The 23125-nt window shown below is 43.3% G+C and overlaps 1 protein-coding gene across 1 annotated transcript; it reads right to left on the reverse strand.

Annotated features, from left to right (window-relative positions):
* Nucleotides 1–276: 276 nt before the first annotated feature.
* DCAF15 (DDB1 and CUL4 associated factor 15) lies at nucleotides 277–23014 on the reverse strand. Its single transcript, XM_053371734.1, has 13 exons — nucleotides 22833–23014; nucleotides 18760–18857; nucleotides 18506–18641; nucleotides 16118–16224; nucleotides 15366–15502; nucleotides 14712–14882; nucleotides 10790–11365; nucleotides 7698–7789; nucleotides 6141–6269; nucleotides 3179–3264; nucleotides 1935–2039; nucleotides 1291–1406; nucleotides 277–902 (listed from the first exon to the last, which is right to left on the reverse strand). The coding sequence occupies exons 1-13, from the start codon at nucleotides 22950–22952 to the stop codon at nucleotides 847–849; spliced, it is 1929 nt and encodes a 642-aa protein (XP_053227709.1). The 5' UTR covers nucleotides 22953–23014; the 3' UTR covers nucleotides 277–846.
* Nucleotides 23015–23125: the final 111 nt, after the last annotated feature.

Here is a 23125-nt window from a genome sequence, read left to right on the forward strand (position 1 = left end):
TCCTAAGTTTGCAGACGGTGGCTTTGGGAATATACATACACCTTGCTGCTGCAGTAGTGGTGGTGGACTTTGGGCTCTCAAATTTCAGCGGCACCATGTGCAACACTAAAATTCTGCGCCCCACCTCTCATACTCTGTTCTACATCATTGCTGTGGCACCCAATACAGATGAACCAGCTGAAGTACCCTAAACCCGTCTCTGGCTGCAATGTAATATAGCCTTGGATGTGACGGGAGTTTTTTCCTCTCAAAGATTAAATGAAACAATAACAGCCATTCTCAAATTTAAATGTTTATTGCAGGGAAGAGAAAGCCTGCTTGAGACAAATTAAAAGAATGAAAAACACATTTGTGGCCCCATCCACTGGGGGGGTGGGGGTCCTGAAACACTGAAACTCAAAACAGGGAAGTTGGTTTTGGTCTCCTTAACAATCATTGCCCCGGAATCACTTCATTTTCTGGGCCCAAGGACAAACCCTGTAGAAGACTCACCTCTTAAGAGTCTCCTTGCAGTTTTTCCAAGTACAAATGGACATAACTGCACAGAAGCAGCTGCTTTCTGTTGGGAGCCTGCGTAGCCCAACTAGTACGACTACCTTACATGGAGAGGCAGGCTTTTCAGAGCGTGTGGCCCAGCCTTGTATTTCCCCCCCAACATGTAGAAACAAGCAGAGGGTGTGGTTCTACCCACAAATCAATTAAGATGCACTCAAGGTCATCGGGGCAACTGTCTAGTCAAAAGGGATAGGGAAATTAAAAACTTTTAACAAGGGAGGTAGTTGAATGTGACACACAGTTATGGCAGGAAATGAACTACTGATGTAAGCTTTGCTTCTGAACCTGGCCTCATAAGACAATCCACGTGTAACGCTCGTTGTCGGCAAGGAATTTCAAGGAGCAGCCTGCAGGGGGAAGGAGGAAGACATGAAATTAGCTACACACTGATCTGGGCCAGGCAATCCACAAAAGGGCACGAGTGTTCCAAGAATCCACCAGATTACAATTTAGGAAGGAGGTACAGGAGGAAGCTGAAACTTAGAAGTTAGCCCTGAGCAACAGCAAGGGCGAGAATGAGTCCTTCTGTGTCCTAGAAAAAATACATGCGTTCCTCCATCATCTAACACCAGAAAAATGCTAAGATAATGTGCTGTTGTCCTCCTGACAGACACAGAAACCAGCAGCTGGCTCCCTGGTTTGAAGTAGGCTTCCTGCCTCAACATTAACCAGTCAACTATAACCACTATGCCTTGAGGAAGGCACCAAGGGGCCTCCTGGAAAGTGCTGAGTTACCTTTATGAAGGGCCTCGTTAGTCATCCTGTTGACATAACGACCACTGCTCTCTGGCACCAGCCATTTCATTACCATGTCCACACAGCTTTTCCGGTAGGAGCTCCACACACTGCCACTAAGGGAGGAAAGATGGGGCTCTATCAGCATCCACAGTCTGCAAACAGGTCTCCAACAAAGTACTAAGGAAGAAATCACAGTTTCTTTCCCCATCTTGGTATCATTAATCCACAACAGACTGAGGCCTCGTGAAATGTCTACTCATTTGCGACTATAAACTCCCTTTAGCTGTGTTGAACGGTTTTAGGTGAAGCAGTATGGGTACAGGTGACAGTTGGCTTTAGCAAGCTCCTTAATTATTTTATTTATTTATAAAAATAGAGACTGCTATTTCATAAAAAATAACTAAGCGGATTACAACAAAAATACAGGGGGTGGAACTGTACTCAATACAGGCCCTAAGTTGCATAGCCAATTAAAAATAAATGGATGCAGTTTTACATGAAGAGTTTGAGAGTGTTCAAAAGATATTTTGGTACGATGTTCATAATACTGAATATATACCCAGTCACTGGGCACCTCTGGTAACAAGTCAATTAGCTGTCCGAGATGGATTTCCCTTATGGCACATCACACAATGTCTTACCTGGTCTGCCCTTTGACTTCTGTGAGGTCTCCCACACTGACTGTGACAAAGATGCCAGTGTTCAGATCCCATGCAACTTTGAGACTAGTGTGATACGTCTTTGGCCTGTGAAAAGCAGAAAAGGGCAATTTAGACAAGCAGCTGTGAACACCAAAAAGCAGCAGCCTCTTCCCAACCTCACAACGACATACCTTGTAAATTACTCCAAGATTAATCTCAGCAACTGATTAGCCTCCACCAGCCTATGCCCAGGTGTTGGCTCCAGGAAGAGAACTTGATACTCAGAACCACAGCTGAAAGTAATTTGCTCTCAATATATATCCTCCACAGATGCTATTTTCACATACTAGTTATTACCCAAGTATTTCCCCAAGTACTGAGATTGGTATTTTGCATCTGATTTCATTACCTGAGAGTAAATACTGGAAAACATTTGCTAGCTGGGTGGTTTTGACTATTTGACAAATGTCATTAATGTTACTATTTGCAGTATTGGGCAATATTTTGACAAATCATGAGACAACATTTGTCACATCAGAAATAAAAAGTTGCTGAGGAGGTAAAATTTCATTAAAATCTGATTCCCCCCCCCCCACACACACACAAAATGAGGTTCTACAAAAAAATCATTTAGCCTTAAGAGAGAATATTATGAAAATGATATACAGGTGGTACATGACCCCAGTCAAGCTTGCAAAAATCTACCATTTGCCCGATAATAAATGTTGGAAATGTAAAGAAACTGAAGGTACGTTCTTTCACCTTTGGTGGACGTGCCCAAGGATTAAGGCTTTCTGGGAAATGATATATAATGAACTGAAAAAGGTATTTAAATATACCTTCTTGAAGAAACCAGAGGCCTTTCTTCTGGGCATCGTCGGCCAATTGGTGCCAAAGAAGGACAGAACTTTTTTTATGTACGCTACAACAGCAGCAAGGATATTGGTTGCAAAGTATTGGAAGACACAAGAACTACCCACACTGGAAGAGTGGCAGAACAAGGTGATTCATTTAGCTCCATCCAAATCGAGACCAAAATGCGAAAGTGAGCTAGCAAAACAGGCAAAGTGTATGACTTTTAAGCCCTATATATTAATGCTTATTCTGCTTCCTTCTACTCTAGTAAATCACTCCAAAAGATTTCTCCCCCTACCAAAAGTCCTTCTGTGTCAAAATCCTAATACAACAGAACTTCAAAGAGAGAAGATATTCAGAGGCCCAAGGTGGGCGTGACAGAGACTCACCTGAGCTGCCCCTCTTCATCAGGAGAAGGAAAGGCTAGGAGCAGGAGTCCGATATTGATAATAACTTGGTTGGTTTCTGGACACACCTAGGAAGGCAAAGTTGACAGCTGGTAAAAGCAAACTACCTGAACTGCAACATACAGCAGGACCAGCAAGTCAGAATTGCTGGCCCAAAATCTTTCAGAACAACTTTTTGGGACAGTCATTTGTTCCAGTGCCTTATGTTTTTATAGAGTTCTGCTATCTAACTATTGCTTTAAATCAGCAACCAGGTGAGCTTCAGCATCACACTAAGGCAATGGTTCCATCAATGCAAGCATTTTAGCTTGCCAGATGGAACAATTCCACTTCTCTTCCCCCTGTGTGCTGTTCCAGGAGTTCCTGACCCACCCAGAGCCAATTGCAGGGGGAAAATGAGGGGGAGGGAAGCCCCACTCTGCAAGAAGCAACTTCTGCTGATGGGACTCAGCAGGTAAATCCTGCCCTTAATTTCTTGAGAAAATTAAGGGGGGACGAGGGCTACACTCTTCCTGGAAAAGCAATTAAGGTCTGAATTCACATTCCCTGGTGAACACAACACACTTAATTCCTTGGCTAGGCATAACCCAAGCCACACAGGCTCAAGGAACTGTGAGGTACCATGGGAGAAGGATTTCTCCCACCCATTTCAATGCTCCCCTGGGCAGGTTTTAGGATTGTGTTGCAGAGTACCACTTCCAATCTGGTGGATATGTCTCACAAGAAATGAGAGGTAAATAGCAGTAGCAAGATAGATAGGTAAGATAAACTTTATTTGCATTAGCCAACGGCCATAGCAACATAAAACAAGCAATATATACAAATAAAAAAGACAGCAATGGGTAAAAAGAGCAATCAAATGGCCAAGATTATCATTCAGACAGGTAAAGATAAAGGGACCCCTGACCATTAGGTCCAGTTGCGGACGACTCTGGGGTTGCGGCGCTCATCTCGCTTTACTGGCTGAGGGAGCTGGCGTACAGCTTCCGGGTCATGTGGCCAGCATGACTAAGCCGCTTCTGGCGAACCAGAGCAGTGCACGGAAACGCCGTTTACCTTCCCACTGGAGCGGTACCTATTTATCTACTTGCACTTTGACGTGCTTTCGAACTGCTAGGGTGACAGGAGCAGGGACCGAGCAACGGGAGCTCACCCCGTTGCGGGAATTCGAACTGCCGACCTTCTGATCGGCAAACCCTAGGCTCTGTGATTTAACCCACAGCGTCACCCGCATCCCAGATAGTTCAGATAGTGGCCCTTAATCTCATTGCATCTTCGATAAACCTAGCAACCTTTGCTGTTGTCTGACCATTTTGATCTGATAAAAGAAAGAACAATGTGGCCTCAGATGGGTGGCCTGAGATGGTAAGAAAGAGTGGGGTAATGATCTCATTCCTCAGATCTTTATAAAGGGGACAGGACAGGAGAACATGAGCCACTGTTTCCTGATTACCATCCCTACAGGGGCAGAGTCATTTCTCAGTTGGAATCTTTTGGTATCTGCCCTCAAGTATGGCAGAGGGCTAGCAGTAGCAAGCTTTGCACCTTATAATCAGACACTAGGTAGACAATTGGCCTTCCCTGTCTTTAAAAAAGGAAGGATCCATATCAGTCACCTTTGGTGAGGTAGAAAAGAAGGTCTCCCGCTACCCTTTATTAGTCAAGGCTCCCGTACAAATTAGATATCATGCCTGAAAACAGGATGGGAAACTCGAGGGCCCTATTGAGTTGGAAAATCCAGAGGTGCCATAAACAGGTGATGACATGGGCTGGTACTGAATACAATTCACATGTACCAGCCTAAGTTACTTAGGCCACAGCATTTTATGTATGGCTTGGCACTATTGGCCAACATAATGAGAGTTCTGGTTTTCAAACAATGATGCAACTGTGTTTCAGCCTCCCCTTCAGTCACAACTAACCAGAAAATTAAAGAAAGGACCCCTGCTCATTTTTACCCAAGATAGGAGTGGGGTTTGCTAGAGGGTATTACAAACAGGTCAATTGCCAAGGGCTCTTGTATTTTTTTTTTTTTTTTCCACTGGACTAACCATTCATTTTTTTTTTTAATTTAATATTTATTAGGATTTTCAAAAAACACACAACAAACAAGAACAAGAAATAAACAAAACAAAAGAGAAAAAAACAAACACAAAAATACAAAATATTCAAAACTAAACAACAATAAAAACACATAAAAGTTTCTGATACTTATTGTTCTTAACCTTATTTCTCAGACCTCCTCACACCTCCCCTTCTTGTATTCCCATTTAAATTGTCAGTTCAGCAAGTCCTTAACTTATTTCTTTACCTTAACTTATACATTTATTCTAACTTACTATTGTTTTACTTTCCTTCTTTTTTCCATTTCCTCCATTTATTTTTAACAATCTTATTTTCAATTAATTTAAAAAGAAAAAACCAATTTTACCTTATTAAAAACACACATCCATACTTATACCCCATTAATTATTCTTAAACCTTTTTCCTGAAGTCGACCGACATTTCCCTTCCACGATTTGCCCAATTTCCTTACCATTAACTAAATTATAAAAAACAAATTATCCTTATACACCCTTTGGATTCCCAACCTCCGCCCACCCTTTTCCCGGTTCCAGACCCCAACCAATGTCCATCAGTCTTTATGTTATTTATTTAGCCGGGAGATGCCAAGGGCTCTTGTAATGTAGCAATGCTAACTAGACATGCACTGGCTATTTTATTTATGTTGACATCTCTCTCATTTTAGCTTTAAAAGGATTCAATGTAGCTTATCAAAAATTAATAAAAGAGCCAATAAATAAAGCCCTTCCTTGGAAATAAAGTCCGAAGATCAATGGCTGCAAGGATGCAAATTACCAAGGAGCAACATAGTTCCTCAATGGCCCAAACTGCACCCAAATGGGGCACCATTAGTGCGGTAATACACCCAACATGGTCCTACCTCCAAAATAACGATGTCGTAGTCACTGAAGGAGCAAAACTGCTTGGACCATGAGGCATCGTTCCGGATCACCTCGTTAATGACATACTCAAAATCTAAAGTCAGTTGCTCCACTGTTAAGTATTGGCCCTGGAAAGGCAAAGGAAGATGTGGATTTAGGAAGGGGGAATCATTTGCATTGCCAGCCCTGCACCAGAGCTACCTTGAGACAATTCTTAATTCTCAAACATTTACAGCATAAAAAAATTACAATGTGCAAAACCCAACTGTGAATCTAAAATAACTTGAATCCTAACAAAGCTTGGCAGGGAAAGTCAAAATGGCCGAGAGCATCTTCCAGAGACTCATCTGAGGTGGAACCTGCTGCCCCCCTCTGGTATCAAAACAGCTCCCTTTTAGTGCTGGAGGGTAGTTGAGAGATGCAATTTTCATATGTGACCTTCATGTTGCAGATGATGGATGAGCAGTTGGTTCAAGTGAGCCAGGATGAAGGCTGCCAACTTTCTGCTAGTGAGTTCTGTAGGCCAAGTGCACCAACACTAACAGTCAGAGCAACATCTCAGCAGCAGAAAGCTCAGTAACTGTCATAGGACAAAGGCAGATTTGGACTAGAAACACCGCCAGTTGGAGAGAGGACATTTTGTAACCAAATAGATCACTCTTCTGTTGAGGGGGAAAGCTGATTCTGCTCCTCTAATAATCCTTTAAGCCATCATCATATATTATGAGCATGTGGCTGCTGCTAACCTCCCTCCTCCCTGATGAGGCTCTAAGGCACAGCTGTAATATATTGCAAAAGCCAGCCATGTGTAGCAAATCCATGTGGAAGCACCCCTTAGGTTGGCGTATTGCTGGTGTGATGGACTTCCTACACTGTCTGGCCCATCAGTATGATATTCTACATGTTTAGAAAAGAGAAAGTTCAGCCCTCTAGTTCCCCTATGTCAAAATTCCCAGCCTGGGGACAATTAACACATTAGGCAGGATTCAGATCTTTCTCCACAACTTTCTAGTTTTTCCATATGGAAAGAGCTGGTACATACATAATTGCCATTCAATTATTTGCTCATTCCTCCATGTGCTCAAGTTTTTGGGATGCAGTCCCCAGAGGAATACACCACATACCTTTCTGAATGAGTTTCAGCTCTCAGATTAAACATTTTGGGAGGTGAACAGATCTGTATTGAAGGCTCTGGGTTGTATCCAATGCTAGTCCTATTTGGAACAGACCCACTGAAATAAGTGGACATGACTAACTTAGATCAATGAACTTCAACAAATCTCTTAATAGGACTAGCACTGAATACAACCCTCTCTTTAGTTACAAAACTACACTTTTTTCTGGTTATATGAAGTAATCAGTATACACTTCTGTTTAGGAAGTAAGTGGTAATGGGAAACCTGCTTGAGTTTAAATTAATTCCTCTCAGTGACTTTAGGTCACCTTGTTAATAGAAATAAGTCAAGATGGTTCAGTTCAAGTGAACCAATCACAAGTCTAGGCTAGCTGCAAATCCAGTTTCCTCTAATGATGCTGGGACCAGAAACTACCCTCACCTGACAGACAGCCTTCTCCTTCAGCAGCTTCAAATTTCTTCCTTGTAGGTCTGTCACAACAAATGGCAAGGAGATCTTATCATCCTCATATTCTGAAAGTAAACACAATATGAGACGAAGGAGAGGGTAATCTCACACAGTCAAAAGAAATAGATGTCAGGATGAAGCACCTGTCCAAGAAGCTCAAATTTAGTGAGAATGAGAGAGGGAGAGAGAGCACGCATCAGGGGTCAAAAGAATCTTTGGTCCTGGATCAGGATGCTTCAAAAGGAAATTTTCATCTTTCCAACAATGCAAGGCTGAGGCTCTCCCCATTATATTAGCCTTCTTCACATTTCATTTTACAAGTATAAATAAATTTTATAAGTACAAATAAATTTCTACTCTCAATTTGGAGACTGTCCTATTACTATCACTATACAGGTGGAAGTATGCAAAAATCAAAAGATAAGAAATTATTTCATGTGCTGTGTGGTGGGCAAGACTGAGATACAACAATGTGCAAAACCAGCAAGCCAGATTTGTGACCTCAAAGGGAATTGAAACCCAGGTTTCCTCATACTGGTCCAATTACAGCAGCAAGGCACCAAGGCTCAACATTTGCTTCTAAGGGTGGATTCACAGTCTCTTCCCCAAACCCCAGACTTTTTGTAGTCTAAAACTGAATCTGCTTCAACAGTCAGTAGAGCATGATATTCTTAATCTCCAGGGTCATGATTTTGAGCAAAATATTCCTGTATTGTAGGCGACTGGACTATATGACCTGTGTGGTCCCTTCCAACTCTACAATTCTACAGATTGTACAGATTCGTGGAAAGTGGATGATTCAGAGGCACAACCATCCAAGAGGAAAATATAAGGCATACTTAGTGTCTTAACACCCAAATGCTTTTAAATGTGGGCAGCGGCAAGGGCATGTACACAACTCCCACGTCCAATTTCCTTGTACATGTAGCACATCCTCCTTTAGTTTGCAACCCTCCTCATGCTGCATGGGGTGGTCTGCAGGGGGCTTCTATATTAGTTCATCCGGAGTGGGAGAAGAGCCCTCCACATGACTGGTGACCCTGATAAAGCAGGTTCCCAACTGTGCAAGGCAATTCACTCAAGTTCAAGCAAAATGAGTACAGCCCCCCTGAAGACTCCCCCCACCTCAACATGGGGCAAGTTGAGGACTGAGCATGCAGAATGACGCACATGGGGACACTGCAGCAGGGCCCACATGCACACCCCTGCCCACAGATGCATGTCAAATGTTTTGAACATTTGCCAAGTCTACAATTTCAGACATGAGATCTACATTTTCCATGGATGGAGATCTGTCACCACAGCCAACTCAAGCACAAAGCTAAGAGCCCCAACATAGATAATCATGTTTCATTTGCCAAACCCTGCCGCAAAACAGCCTACTTGCCGCAAGGTTTTCCTTGCATTATGTTCCCAACATCCCCCATTCTGTTTGGCTCAGAGAAGGGTGGGGAACCTCAGGCCCAAGGACAAAATGCTGCTATCCAAGCCTCTCTATTTGGCCATCAGAACTTTCCCCAGGGTCTATCCCCCTCCCCAGGCCATACCCCTCACTGCCCCTGCTTTGCACCTGACGTGTTTCTGCATGGCTAGAATGTGACTCTGAAAATGCCTATCTGGATAGCAGAGGCAGAGAGAGCGTGAGATGAATATGTACAGAAACCAGCCTACTGTAAGGAGGTAAAATGAATCATTCTGCCTATATTTGCTTCTGGTGCCACCAACCTCTGGCATATGTGTCTTGGAAGATTCCCCAGAAAGGAACACAATCCTTGGGCTGAAATAGGTTTCCCAGTCTAGGGACCCAAACAATGCACACATGAAAACCAAGCAATCATGGTGAAATGCAGCATCCTAGTTTTGCCAGAAAGGTAAGTTGTTGAGACCTGCAACCCTAAATCAGTCCAAGGGCATAAAATGAAGCAATAATGGAACCATCATTCAAAATGACTCAATGGATGGTAGGGCACCTAGTTTTCTGACTAAGCATGTTTCAAAATACATGCATGCAGAAGACAGGTCTGTCCCCCATTCATACTTTATGCAGACCTTCAGACTCTCAGTGAATGAATTCAGATGAACACCCTCTATCCACCACTGGAGTGGGGAGAAGCTGAGTAGGATGTCAGTGGTCAGTGCTGTGCTCAGCTCTTTGGACCTCCCTATGACCAATAAATTTTGCAAGATGTATACACAGCACCTCTGCCTAGCATACACAGATCGCATAATTCAGCTTTCCTTGGCACAGTTTGATTTTCCTTTTCCTGCGGCGTACACACATTCCTTCCTTTACACATCTGTAAACATATTGCTTAACACTGAGGCAGGATTAGGAAACTATCCCAAGGAAAAAACCCTACGTGCACACTCAATATTCTCTTATTGAAGTCACATATTAATTATCAAATTTTTGTCAAATCCATTGCCCTTAAAGTGAAAATAAAAATTGGCCTCTTATACATGGACTTACTTCTCAAGAGCTTCAACAGCCACTTGCTATGTTTATGAACGAGTCACAATTAGGTCTATCAGCTACAATACTAGCAGAATTGGCATTACAAGGCCCATTCAGCCTAGGACAACTAGGCTCCATGCCTCAGCATAGTTCCACCTCACTGCTTCACATTAATAGGAAACATGGAAACTTTTAAGTCCCTGTGTTGTATACAATATTTCCAGAAGAGAAGAGCAAAAATTTCTCATGCAGTTCCTACTGCCAGGCTTGCCCCAAAACTGTTGGTTGAGTGTTCAGAAGGAGCCCACGAGATCAGGAGCAACACAAGAAGAAAACTGCTGCTTGTAGCTGTACAACGGGGACAGCATGGGAAACATTCCCAAGGCTGAAGAAAACAGCTTTTCCTTGTACATACAGGAAGTCAAACAAAAGCAGGGGCCTGACACACTGTGCCTTCTAGGGAAGAGGATGCCTATCAAGAACCAGCACAGCTGCAGGCTTTGTTACTGAGCCTCTTTGCTTGTGCCTGCAGATCCAGATGCCAGAGATTCAAAACCCTGTCACCTGCTCCTTCCCGAAACACCGTGCTTTGTTTTAAAGGGACACTTACCAACTTCTGTCTCAGAAGAATCACTGGGCTCCATAACATAACGCAGTTTAGTATAGTTCACGTAGCCTGGCTCTGTTGGCTGGTTTTCCAGTTCAGCACTGGCAGTGGGTGAATCTTTGGGAGATCCATCCACATCAGAGATGCTGTCTGTTCCAGGAGATGTGGAGCTACAAGTGCCACTGCCATGCAAGCAAGACCCCAATCTCTTCCCTAGATCCCAAGAGGCGGAGCTGCCCTGGCCAAGGGCCCCATCAGAGTCAAGAAGGCACTGAAGCCCACTGCCTGCCTCCTCTTCCATCGGGGCAGTGCCTTTAGCTTCCTTGGCCCTCCGGAAGATGTCCGCAACAAACTCCTTTGCCATAGCTACAGCAGGGGAGACATGGTTTCCTGTGTCCTGCGGAGGCACAGCAAGGGGCTGCTGCAGTGCAGCTCCACCCTGACAGTAACAGTTATCTCTTTCTAGCCCTTCTTCCAAGCCTGCAGGGCACTGTGAGATGAGAGCTGTGTGGCTGACTTCAACAGGAGACCAGGGCTGACGACTCCTATCATAAAGGATTTGGCAAAAGTTGCTGTCATCTGAAAGAAGGTAGCGAAGGAAAGTTAGAAAATGCTGAATATATTGCAATTTCTGCACCCGATGTGCCATTGTTTTCAATCACCAACAAAAGTAGTATGACTTCAAGATAGTCAGATATCAAGAACTGATTAGAATCTTAGGTTCTGTTCCCTTTGGAAGGGGTAAGATGCAGTGATAAAATGTTTAAGGGGCATGGGAAAGTATTTTTGCACTTAGGTTCTGTAATCAGGCTTCCAATGGGCATCTGGATGGCCACTCTGAGAACAGTGACGGATTAGATGGGCCATTGGCCTGACCCAGCAGACTCTTCTTATGTTTTTCTGCATGTTGTTTATATCAAAGCTCTCCTTGCTTCCCACAGGCCGGCTGGACGTCAGCCTGTCCACAAGCCTACCTCTTTTTCAAGCAGAATTCACATCTATGACAATGACTGGTTTAGTTCAGAAATGGGGCATATACATATTGCATAAACATGTATACATAAACTATATATGTATATAGTTTTAATTATATCAATCTTTTTTAAAAATATCACTTTTTTGTTTTTAGTGATTCTTGGTTTTAATCTGTAAGCTGCCTTGAGTTCCATCAGGGAAAAAGGAGGGAGGGTATATAATATATAATATATATAATATTATATATTGTCAAGGGCATTCCCAGGTCAAGAGGAGCAGTTAGCAGTACCAGCAGCAGAACAAATGATAGAGGAGTTGAGGTGCATTCATGAGATATTGAAAGAGGATTTGGAAGAAGCTAAAGAGGCTTACAAGAAAGCTGCAGAGAGGCACCGGCGAGTTGGGGAAGAAATTCAAGTAGGGAGCTGGGTATGGCTGTCTACCAAGGGACTACCAATACGAGGGAGGTGTAAAAAGCTAGAACCAAGGCGATTGGGACCTTTCCAAGTAAAGGCTTAAATTAACCCAGTTGCTTTCAAGCTTCATTTACCTGAAAATATGAGAATACACCCTGTATTTCATAGATCTTTATTGTCAGTGTTTGTACCAGCGCATAAGTATCAAATTTCAAGGGAACCACCTCCTTTCCCCACCATGATGGGGGAAGAGGAGGCTGAAGTGGAAGAGATATTAGACTCGAGAATAAGTAGGAGGAAATTACAGTATTTGGTTGCATGGAAAGGGTTAGATGAGTCTGAGAACTCATGGGAACCAACAGAAAAAATTAACGTTCCGGAATTGCAGAGAGAATTTCATAGAAAATATCCCCACAAGCCAAAACCCCATAACTGGCATCTTCAAGAAATTTTTGAAGAGACAGATAGCGAGCAAGAGGAGTTCATAGGGTTCGGTCCTTCAGAAACAGAGGAAAGCGAGAAGGAGGAAGGGGGGCTTAGGGGAGGGGGTGATGTCAGGGAAGAGTTAGAGTTAGAAGATTCCAGTTTCCCAGAGGGAGAAAGCATTCCCCAAGGGGGGGAGGAGAGCAGTGAATTGAAGAGAAGAGAGCAACAGGAACAACAGTGAGGGACCGGCTGTTCCCAGGAAAGGCAAGGGTTAAGTTCTAGCTCAGATTGGGAAGAGGGGAGATACAGGCCAGCTCTAGCCAGGAGGTTAGAAAAAAGAGCGGGAAAGCGAAGGGAAGGGCGCCTTCGCCATTTTGAGAGTGGCTGGTCACGGAGAAGCAGAGCTCAGAAGGTATCTGAAAGAAGTGACTCTGAGGAATAATATTTAAGAACCGTTTATAAGATTGTTTTGTTAATACACAATAAAAAGTTTTATAAAAGAACAAGAAGCGTTTGTGTGGTGATCTGAAGAGGACAACGACCAGGCCTGACATATATATATAATATATAATAAGAATAATCGTAAGCATTGGAGTTTTAATCCCTGGCACCTCCATATAAGGATTTGCAAGACAGATTAGTACTGGGAAAGGTGGACCAAAGATGCAAGTGTCAATTGGGCAGTTCCTTATTGCAGCAGCACAGCCTTTCTAAAATTTAGTTTAGCGTGACAAATACTGCCCACCCCAAGATGGACAAATGTTGATAGAACCTTTCATTTGCAATGTGGGCAAGTAGCTCCAATATCCAAGAATTTGGTCAGTTGCCTGCCCTGGATGGGGTTGCACTACCCGTGAAGGAGCAGTTTCGCAGTCTGGGAGTGATTCTGGATCCATCTCTGTGGCTGGAGGCTCAGGTAGCATCTGAGGCTAGAAGTGCCTTTTCCCAACTGCAGCTAGTTCAACAGCTATGGCCGTTTCTGGGCCAGGAAAGCGTTGCCACAGTAGTTCATGCATTTGTTAGTTCAAGACTGGATTAATGCAATGCGCTCTTAAGTGAAGCTTCTCTCATGCTTCTACTCACTACCAGGCCAAGTTCAAGGTGTTGCTATTAGTATAGAAAGCCTTTAACAACTTGGGACTAGTTTACCTACAAGATCACCTTGCCCCATGTGCCCACTTCAATTGGCGAAATTGGCACTACTACAGGTGCCACATAATACCTCTTCTGCATCTGTAAGAACTTGATCATTTAGTGTGGCACCACCTACACTTTGGAACACCTTGCCTATTGATATGAAGCAGGTGCCTTTTACTGTAGTCTTTTCAGCGCCTGCTACAAACATTCTTGTTCAGACAAGGCTACCCAGATGTTTAGAAAGTTCAGGTTATGTTAAAGTATGGTTGTAAATTTTTCTTGATTTTATTGTGTTATCTTTCTGTAAACTGCTTCGAGGGTTTTTTAAAGACATAATCAAGCAGTGTATAAACTTTATGAAATAAATAAAATAATATTCCAAGAGCCTATTCCTCTCACCTTCATTAACCTTTCCAGTCCGCCCTTTCCTATACTTGCTCAGAAGCAGCAGAAGGTAAAAGGCAGATCAGTGAAAGGGCTTTCTTTGCAATAGCAGTGTCTCTTTCACCATCCCAAGAAAGACTCGCCTAGCACTGACTTCGTTATCTACCCAGTGCCAGGCTTTTCAGATGTTTGTCTGAAAACTGTATAAACTTAGAGCCAAGAGGGTAAAAACAATGTTCTGTCATTTTGTATTTTTTAAACATCAATGCCTTTTTATTATTTTGTTTGCCATACTAAAAATCCTTGGGGTTGAAAGAAAATATAAAAATGCAGTAAGTTCACCTCAGTTTGAATTAAGATTTTTAGGACTGAAGAATTCTTTTTGATGCATAAAAGTGGAAGCACTTTAATTTATTGTTCCAAATGAAAGGTAGCTTCAACATATGATTGTTTTAACTGGGCAGTCCCAGTTCTAAAATGCAACAGAGGCATGCAACACTTGAGGCTGTACATCTCAAAGCTCACCTTGCACAGACTCTCATCCAGAGGTTGAGAAGTGAGACACAAACTTCCCCATACTCTCTTACCTGATGTGTGCACAGAAACAGCACAAGCTACCAGAGAATAGCTGGTATTAAGCAGCACCACTTGGTCCTTCTTAAGCTGGAATGCCGGCTGGAATGTGGGAAAAGGGTACACCACCTGGTACTTGGTGTGCAGCATGAACCCATGCTGCAAACATTTGGCGTTTGGATCACCTAAGGAGCATGTACAAAGGATCATCAGCACCAACTTAGGGCAAGCTCTGAACATGGGGAAAAGTAAATAGTTGCTTTCTGAATTTCTAGCGAAGAACAATTGGCACCTCTTCAGAAAGAATATGAAACTATAACCTGAACCTTGGAATTGGGATGGCTCTAAAACTAAACAAGTTCTTTATGGCTATAAACAAAAGTTCAATGGCCATAAATTTTCAATGTTTCATACACTGATTGTTGGTTTCATAAAAAGGAACTTTTGGTGACTGCCACATTTTAATAACTGGAAATGCATGTAATATGAAAATATTTTAGGAAAATTACATTGAGCAGAAGTGTTCTTTCTAATGATGTGAATCCTGTCATTTCCCCACATTAGATTACAGGTGCAATTATTACAGCTTTAGCTATCCTACTAAACATTTCAATCAGTCCTGCCAAGTTTATTAATTTAGGGCACTTTGCCAGCAATAGGCCACTCACCTGGATGTGCAATGGCCATGTCCCTGCAGCTGGGACAGTGCACAAGAGGAGGCATAGCAACTGTACTAATGTAGATATCCCGATGGTTTTCATCACTCATCATCATGTTCATGAGCAGGCCATTGGCTGAACGGGTACTACCAGGAGAGAAGGGGCAATTTTCAGAGGAGGAAATTCATGTATCCATCCAGCCAGCCTTTGTTCAAGCTCTGAAGTGACCACACTGAATGACAGCAGTGCCCCAGCATCACAACCAGGAGACTTTCTCTGCTCTGTCTGAGGTTTCCAGGGATTGCACCAGCAACTTTTTACATGAAAAATGTGTGCTCCAACACTAAGCTGTGATCCTTCTCCAGAGTCACACTAACTCATTCAACAGCATAGGAACACCCTCTTAAACTGAATTCTTGCTAGCATCTGTTTTATCTGGAGCTCAAAGCTCTACTTAGAACAACATGGAAGTAAGAGACCCTTGGTTCAGAAAAGGTAATAATGTATTGACACAACTGACACAACCCTTTTGCTTGATTCAATTAATCAAAGTAAGGGGGCCATGTCAGTTAAATAATTTGTAAAGACACCAATACCTTTCCTGATTTTTAGCATTCCTTACAAGGCAGAATACAATAAGCAGTAACCCAGAATGCCTCAAGCAAGTATAATGAGTTCCTGATTCTCATGGAAATGTGGGAAGTTCAACTGGCAGATATCACACTCAATCTCAAAGGCAAGTTTCATTGAAAGAAACATACTTGAAACCAAAAACGATGACCTTGGAGGAATCACTGGGCCATTCACATACAGTCAAGTAGAGGTCACTGTAGATTTCTTCATCTTGGAACAATCGAACCTGACGTACCTGAAGGAGCAGCAGGACACTTGGTAAAACTTCAGAAACCCCACCTGGGCCTCACAAAAGAGACTTAGCAATAGATGACCCCACGAAAAAAAGGAGGATACACTTAAAACCTGTACCCAACCAATTAATGGTTTGGAGCTGTACAGTATTAATCCATGGAGGAAGCAGTAAGCACCTTCTGTGATTAAACCTTAGCTCAAAAGGGTTTTCTAGATTTGTGAGGATTGCCATTTTATATTCATATATAAACCCAATTAATCCAGACTTAACATTGATTGATGCAGCACACCAGCCTTGCCAAATTTGCTGCATTTCATAAGAACAGAAGAGCTCTGCAGAATAGGAGGCCCATCTATTCTCAGTGGCCAACCACATACTTTGGAGCAACTCCCATCATCCCTGACCACTGGCCCCACAGGCTGGGGATTACAGCAATTATAGTACAAAATACATGGAGGGCACCAGGTTTGGAAGCCTGTTGTAAGCCAGTGCATGACAGGCCCAAGCATAAACCAATGTGAAGCCAGTTAATAATGCCCTCTAAAAGTTAAAGTACTGGTTTGCTTTTAGTAGGGGTTTCTTTGTCTAAATTTGTAACCCCCAACAATCAGAACCTATTGTGTACAGCAGTTCACAAATATTAATTCCCTTCAATTCAAAAATATTCACCTTGGCCTGGTTCACACATCATGTTAAGACATGGGGTTTGTTTGTTTGTTTGTTGGTTGGTTGGTTTTAAGCAAACTAAAAACTATGAATTGTACCACAGATGATCAGACTCTGGCTTGCTTTGTGAAAACTTGCTTTGTTTCCCACCCCCTTTCTACTCTTCACTGCCTGCTTGATCCCATTAGTACCTTTGTGGTACCCTAGTACTAGCATCACCGCAGGAGGTCACCAGCCTCCTTTCCACTGGTCACCTAAGTGAATAAGGTGGCAGTGAGATCTACTAAAAAGTTATTCAGCTCATCTCTCTGGCACCCAAGCCATACTGGCTTCCCACCCTTATCTGTAAAAGGAGACCTGTCCTCTGAAGCTGAGAAGCTCCCTTCATCCTTTCCTTCCATCGCTCCACTGAGAAAGGAATTTCCCCCCAGAAGACTTTAGCCTCCACTTCACCCCACCTCCCCACAAATCTTTGGGTGAAGAGAATTCTTCGGGAAATGTATTATTCTTTGTTTTGTTTAGTCCTTTTAGAAAGCCAACCAGGAAACCAAACTGCCTTTCTTTTTGCACCTCAACTCAACTTTTTGCCAATGGAGACGTTTTGATTCATAATCAAATTTATTGATTACAAAATCAGAATAAACAAAAGCAAGCAAACATCTATACAATTTAATACAAAAAGTGTGGAGGGGGGAGTAAAGGTAGTGTCAGAATGGGGCATGAGTTCAAAGGTTACTGGTGTTGTGAGCAAAGATGTACAGCAAAAATCAGAAGTAGCCTGAATCATGAGGAAAATAAGGGCAATGGTCATAAATAAACTTAAATTAACATTACTGCAACACCAGAATACATGTGCCCCAGGAGTGCACAGAGGTTTTGTGATCAGCACAAAAAATGGCATCCACTACCCCACAAAAAAGAAACTACGTCCCTTGCCAAAAACAGATTACTAACACTTGTTTTTGTACCTATAAATTATCTGCAAAGTCTGTTAGCCAGATTGATAAACTGCAGCTTTTAGGTGCTCGGGTATCAAGAAGCAATCTGTATACCTGTGATAAGCAAGTACTTCAAGTATGTAAGGGCAAATATATTATTCTACATTGGCTTCAACAGATGTGTTAATCCTTCCTAGCAAACTGTCAGACAGGACGAAATCACACATGAGAACTGAAGTTCACACGCTTTGCAAATCAGTGAGCACCCAGCTCAGAGGCACCAAGTTGCCCCCAAGATTGGAGGTGTGTGTCATGCGACATCACACACATCTCGCAACACCGTGCAGCCTTCTGCAAGGCTGCACCAGCCCTTGCAGCATGGAGGGACTGGGCCCCCTTCAAACAAATATTGAGGGAGCCGAAGACACCTCGCCCCCTAGAATTGGCGCGCTTGACCCAGCTATTTGATGGGATCCAACTTCAAGTATGGCCCAAAGATCATACTTACTACTTCCTGCTGCCAAGGCAAAATACTCTCCCTGAAGTTTTCCAAGTGCCTTCCACAGTGTTCCACCAATATCAAGGCAAGTTGTGCTAATTCCCCAAGCTAATTCCCCAAACTCACAACAAGGGGGAGATCTCAATTCCATACCCATCATATGCAGCTTGAACCATACCATTTTTAGTTTGCTGTGGACATTGAACTCCCACCAATAGAGATGGTAGATATAGAAGGAGAAATCATCATCACCACTGCTGCTGGTGTAGGACAAGACGTATCTCCCACACTTAGAGAAGCCAAGGAAAATGTGCCTGCAAAGAAAAATGCCAAATTAAGACTATCAGGTCCATGTGTAGAATGACCACCCATGCAGCTAAGGAATAGCCAGCACAATGACAGTTCATCACAGAATGAGGGACATAGTCTTACCCTGCACACAAGAAATGTTCATCAACAATGCTCTTCAGAGATACACAAACTCTTGGTGGTAGCTTACGGAAGAGGCGAGGTGAGAGCTGTCCACTGATCTGCAAGGGGTATCAAAGACAGTAAAGAAGGTTCTCTTAAAGATGTCAAGGCCACGTCTAATGTACAAAGTACCACAAATGGTCAAAAGGGGGAGTGGGCCACATTAGAGTTACAGGGGTGTTAATGGGGCTTAATCAGCAGCAGAAGCATCTGGTGCCCTCTTTGTGGTCCTGACAAGTCACTGATTCTTGGCAGAAATCAACTGCAAACCTTACAGCACAGATGAGCCATACCTCTAGTTGCACATGAACATCACTGCTCCACTCAAGAATCAAGATGGCACAAATGAACAGGAATGGACTTAAAAGTGGCCAACTTCTCACTTATACTCTTTGCTTTGGTGTTAAAGGCACAAGGAGTGATAGCAGGTGCCAACGACCCAATAGCTGGCTTGCACTTAACATTAAACTATGGTTTAGTGTTAAATGCATAAGCTAGAATGAGACTCACACTCTTCTCTTCCTTCTCCTTAGCAGACGTAAGGAGGACGCAGGTAACACTTTGTTTCATTTCAAAGAACTCTGGGTTACATTATACAGTTGTACCTTGGGCCTTGGTTGACGAACGCCTTGTGAGTCGAACGTTTTGGCTCCCAAACACCGCAAACCCGGAAATGAGTGTTCCAGTTTGCGAACGTTCTTTGGAACCTGAACGTCCGATACGGCTTCCGAACGTTTTGGAAGTCAAATGGACTTCCGGAATGGATTCCGTTCGACTTCTGAGGTACGACTGTATATGATCCAAAAATTGTGGTTGAAGGAAGCCACCTTTTTAATCATAACCCATGCTTTGAAAATGGCTTGTTTACTTTAGAAAAGGGGGTGGGGAACTAAATTGAAAAAAGTAACGTGGCTTCACACAGCACAATATGGCTTTACAGAAGACAGCAGCAATAGCAATAGATTGCTTTCATAAGTAATTTTACATGCTCACAGAGAATAGGTCTGACCAAATGCATTTAGCGACAATAAAAAGGAACCTCTGTGTACAGATGTAATATACATCTGATTAACAGGTGCTGAGGAAAACCTCCTGTTGTTACCCATCCTCTATATGCCCTGCCTGCAAGTTTTCCAGGAGCATCTGACTGCTGGATTAGAAGGATTTTGGTTCAATCTAGCAAAGAAATTATGTTCTTTATTAGAAGGCTCCCCAAAAGACTGGCAAAGCAAAGGACAATAAAGCTTTGAAGTACTTCATCCAACAAGCCACAACATAAAAGATTAATAATAAATTATATCTGCAGAAGAGGAAAAATGGCTGGGAACAGATGATCTAGAATCATAGAATTGGAATAGACCACAAGGGCCATCGAGTCCAACCCCCTGCCAATAGACCACAAGGGCCATCGAGTCCAACCCCCTGTCCTCGGCTGTCCACTAACTATGAATCTGAATGCCACTGGTCTCTGCAACTCACAAAAAATATAAACCCCTCTATGATATTAATTTTACATCCTCCCCAATTTTATGTTCCTTCCATCACAATACTACTTCACATTCTCTCAATATGCTTGCTCTTTCCCTACACATGCGTCTGTAGATTACAACATCTTTGTCTTACCCAGAACCACACAACCAGTGTTAGAAACTGAGATATGAAAGCTAGGAACTAAAGGGCACCTTAAACCAGGGTTATGGGACCAACAACGGAATGCCTAGGTGCACTTTTTTTATAACAATACAAAGCTGAAAATCAACGAACTGCAGCTAAAATATTATATTCATTTTCCACATGGTCTAATCCTTCCTCCGCCCACCCCCCTAATATTCTCAAGAGGGTCTCTTCAGAGAGTAGCTGGAAGTGGGGAGGCAAAAACGGTCCTCCTTTCCTTCCACTCTGTAGTTTTAATCTGAAATCTTAGGTGCAGAACTGCGCCCAGAGCTCAGAAGCTGCTCATGCTAATGAAATTCCCTGTCGCAAAATGCGCCTAGAACAATGGGAGTTTCGAATATTGCACACAACCCAATGAGGTAAATCAGACAGACAGAAGAACGACTAGCCAAAGGTCACATGATTAGCTTGATGGTAAAGCAGGCCAACACAGCCAGAAATACCTCCATACACCATTCACCTCCACCAAACTATCCACTTTCATAGATAAATAATCTTTTAGTGGAAGAATTCTTAATGCTTTCATCACAAGAACAAAACTATTTATTTATTTCAATTATTTATATTCCACCTTACATACAAATTTGACAAGATGGCTTAAAACTAATATTAAACTGCATTTTTATAAATGAATGAATAAGGACCACAACATAACAAACAATGCATAAAAGTAATCAGGATCCTTCCCACAGGGCAGTTACTGGTAAAAAGGCCCTGAGGGGTAGGGATGGCCAGCTGTGAGGTGCTCCTTGCATGCATCCTCCTCTCTACTGGACTTGCTTCCACTGGAACAGTTGATAGCAGATGGGCCTGTGGAGTGAAGGGCAGTGGGAAGTCCAGCTACAGCAGACTCTGAGGTTTTGGTTTTTGTATTATTATTATTAGCTGCATGTGTTTCCCACCCCTCCTTAAAGCAACGTTCCACCACCATCTTTCACAGACTCCTTGCACAACCACAGGCAGCAGCTCATTCCCTCATCCTAGTCACTCATCACCAGCCTCCCTAGTGTCACACAATCTTCTCCAGCACTTCCATCACAGTCTGCCATTCACTCTCCCAGTACACCTGTTTCTCCTCATGATACACACACCTATACCTACAGTATTAGCAATTCCAGAGGGGTGTGTGTATTGGTTTGTTGAAACAGAAAAGGCTAAAACTTGGTTAGCTTTCAAGGCTAAAACTTGGTTAGCTTTCAAGGCTAAAACTTGGTTAGCTTTCAAGGATTTCAATACCCAATTGCACAACTATGTGCAAGGTGCTTTCACATGGTTATAACCTACCTTATTCCCACCCCATCTCCATACATTTATCTTACAAAAATTTTTAAAAATCTAATTTGTATCCCCAAATCCAATTCATACCCTCAAAAATGCACACCTTCCCCAATTTACATTGAACAAAGGCCTTCTTGGTGGTGGCTCCTCCCAGATAACTTTAGAACTCCCTCCCTGGAGAAGTGAAGACTGGCTCCCTCCTAGTATGTACTCTATGTGTTCTTTTTGTTTTTATGTTATGTTTATGATGTTACTCTTGAAAACCATAAAATACCTATTTTATTTTATAATTGGCTCCCTCCATATTGTCCTTCTGCCGGCAGGTGAAAAGGAAAATTATTCCAAAAAGCTTTTGGAGAACTGTCCATTTTTAATAAGGGGGTTGTTGCTGTGATTGTTGTTTTCATCTGTATGTTTAGACTAAACGTGTGTGTGTGTGTACATATATTTAAAGTTTTTTATTCTACTGATGTTTAATTGCTTTTTAATTATTATTCCCTATGTTCTCAGCCGAGTCCCTGTCAGGGAAAAAGGCGGGTTGTATATATAAATAAATATATTATAATGGTAATGGTAACAGTAGTAGTAGTAGCAGTAGTCATGCAACTAAAGACATTGCTGTTTAGACAAACCTACCAGATGAAAGCTGAGGTAATTTTAATCTGCTTTAGCATTTTAACTTTTGTATGCTTTCAAGTAGGGTTGTGAGGTCGTCGTCCCCTCGACATTCATGTTTTATCTTCCTGTAAACCGCTCTGAGGAGTTTTTTTGTGGGTGGGTGGGGGGAGCAATCAACCAAGCGGTGTGTACATTTTATTAAATAAATAAATGAACATACAGTATAGACATTTCCTGCCTTCGGCGCGGAAGGTCTCGGCCGTGGCACCAACACCGCCACACACACCCGCCCGGCCGCCCGCCTTTCTTTCCGCCCCTCCCCGCACCCCTTAAGATTTCCTCTCCATCCCCGCGGGGTCTTTTCCCCATCTCGACCCCACCGCTTCCCACACGCCGCCCGTCCTCCGCCTTCCACCTCCGGCGCTCAGGGGGCCAGGCCTCGGCCGCCCCGCCGCTTTCCTCACCTTGACGCGCTCGAGCTGCCTCACCACATGCTCCCGCCTCCCGCCGCGCCCGGACTCCGCCGAGCCCCGCTTGCCTCCTGACGCGCCGCCGCCCCGCTCCGATTTCGAGCTCGGCGCCATTTTCCTCCTCCTCCGCCGCCGCCGCCGCCAGAGCAGCAGCAGCAGCAGCAGCAGCAACAGAAGCAGCCTCCCCCTCCCCCTCCCAACGAGCCTCCCGTTCGGAGACCCGCCCATCGCTTTCTCCTCATTGGCCAGCCTCGCGCGCGAGGAGTCGCTTGCTCGCCGCAGCGCTC

This window comes from Podarcis raffonei, chromosome 17, assembly GCF_027172205.1.
Source record: "Podarcis raffonei isolate rPodRaf1 chromosome 17, rPodRaf1.pri, whole genome shotgun sequence".
Lineage (NCBI taxonomy): Eukaryota > Metazoa > Chordata > Lepidosauria > Squamata > Lacertidae > Podarcis > Podarcis raffonei.

Coding starts and splice junctions, on each gene's coding strand:
- DCAF15 (XM_053371734.1), bottom strand. CDS start 22,952: ATGGCGCCGAGCTCGAAATCGGAGCGGGGCGGCGGCGCGTCAGGAGGC. Junction 14,883..15,365: donor CATGGCCATTGCACATCCAG/GTGAGTGGCCTA, acceptor CATGCTCCTTAG/GTGATCCAAACGCCAAATGT. Junction 3,265..6,140: donor ACGACATCGTTATTTTGGAG/GTAGGACCATGT, acceptor TTGCCTTCCTAG/GTGTGTCCAGAAACCAACCA.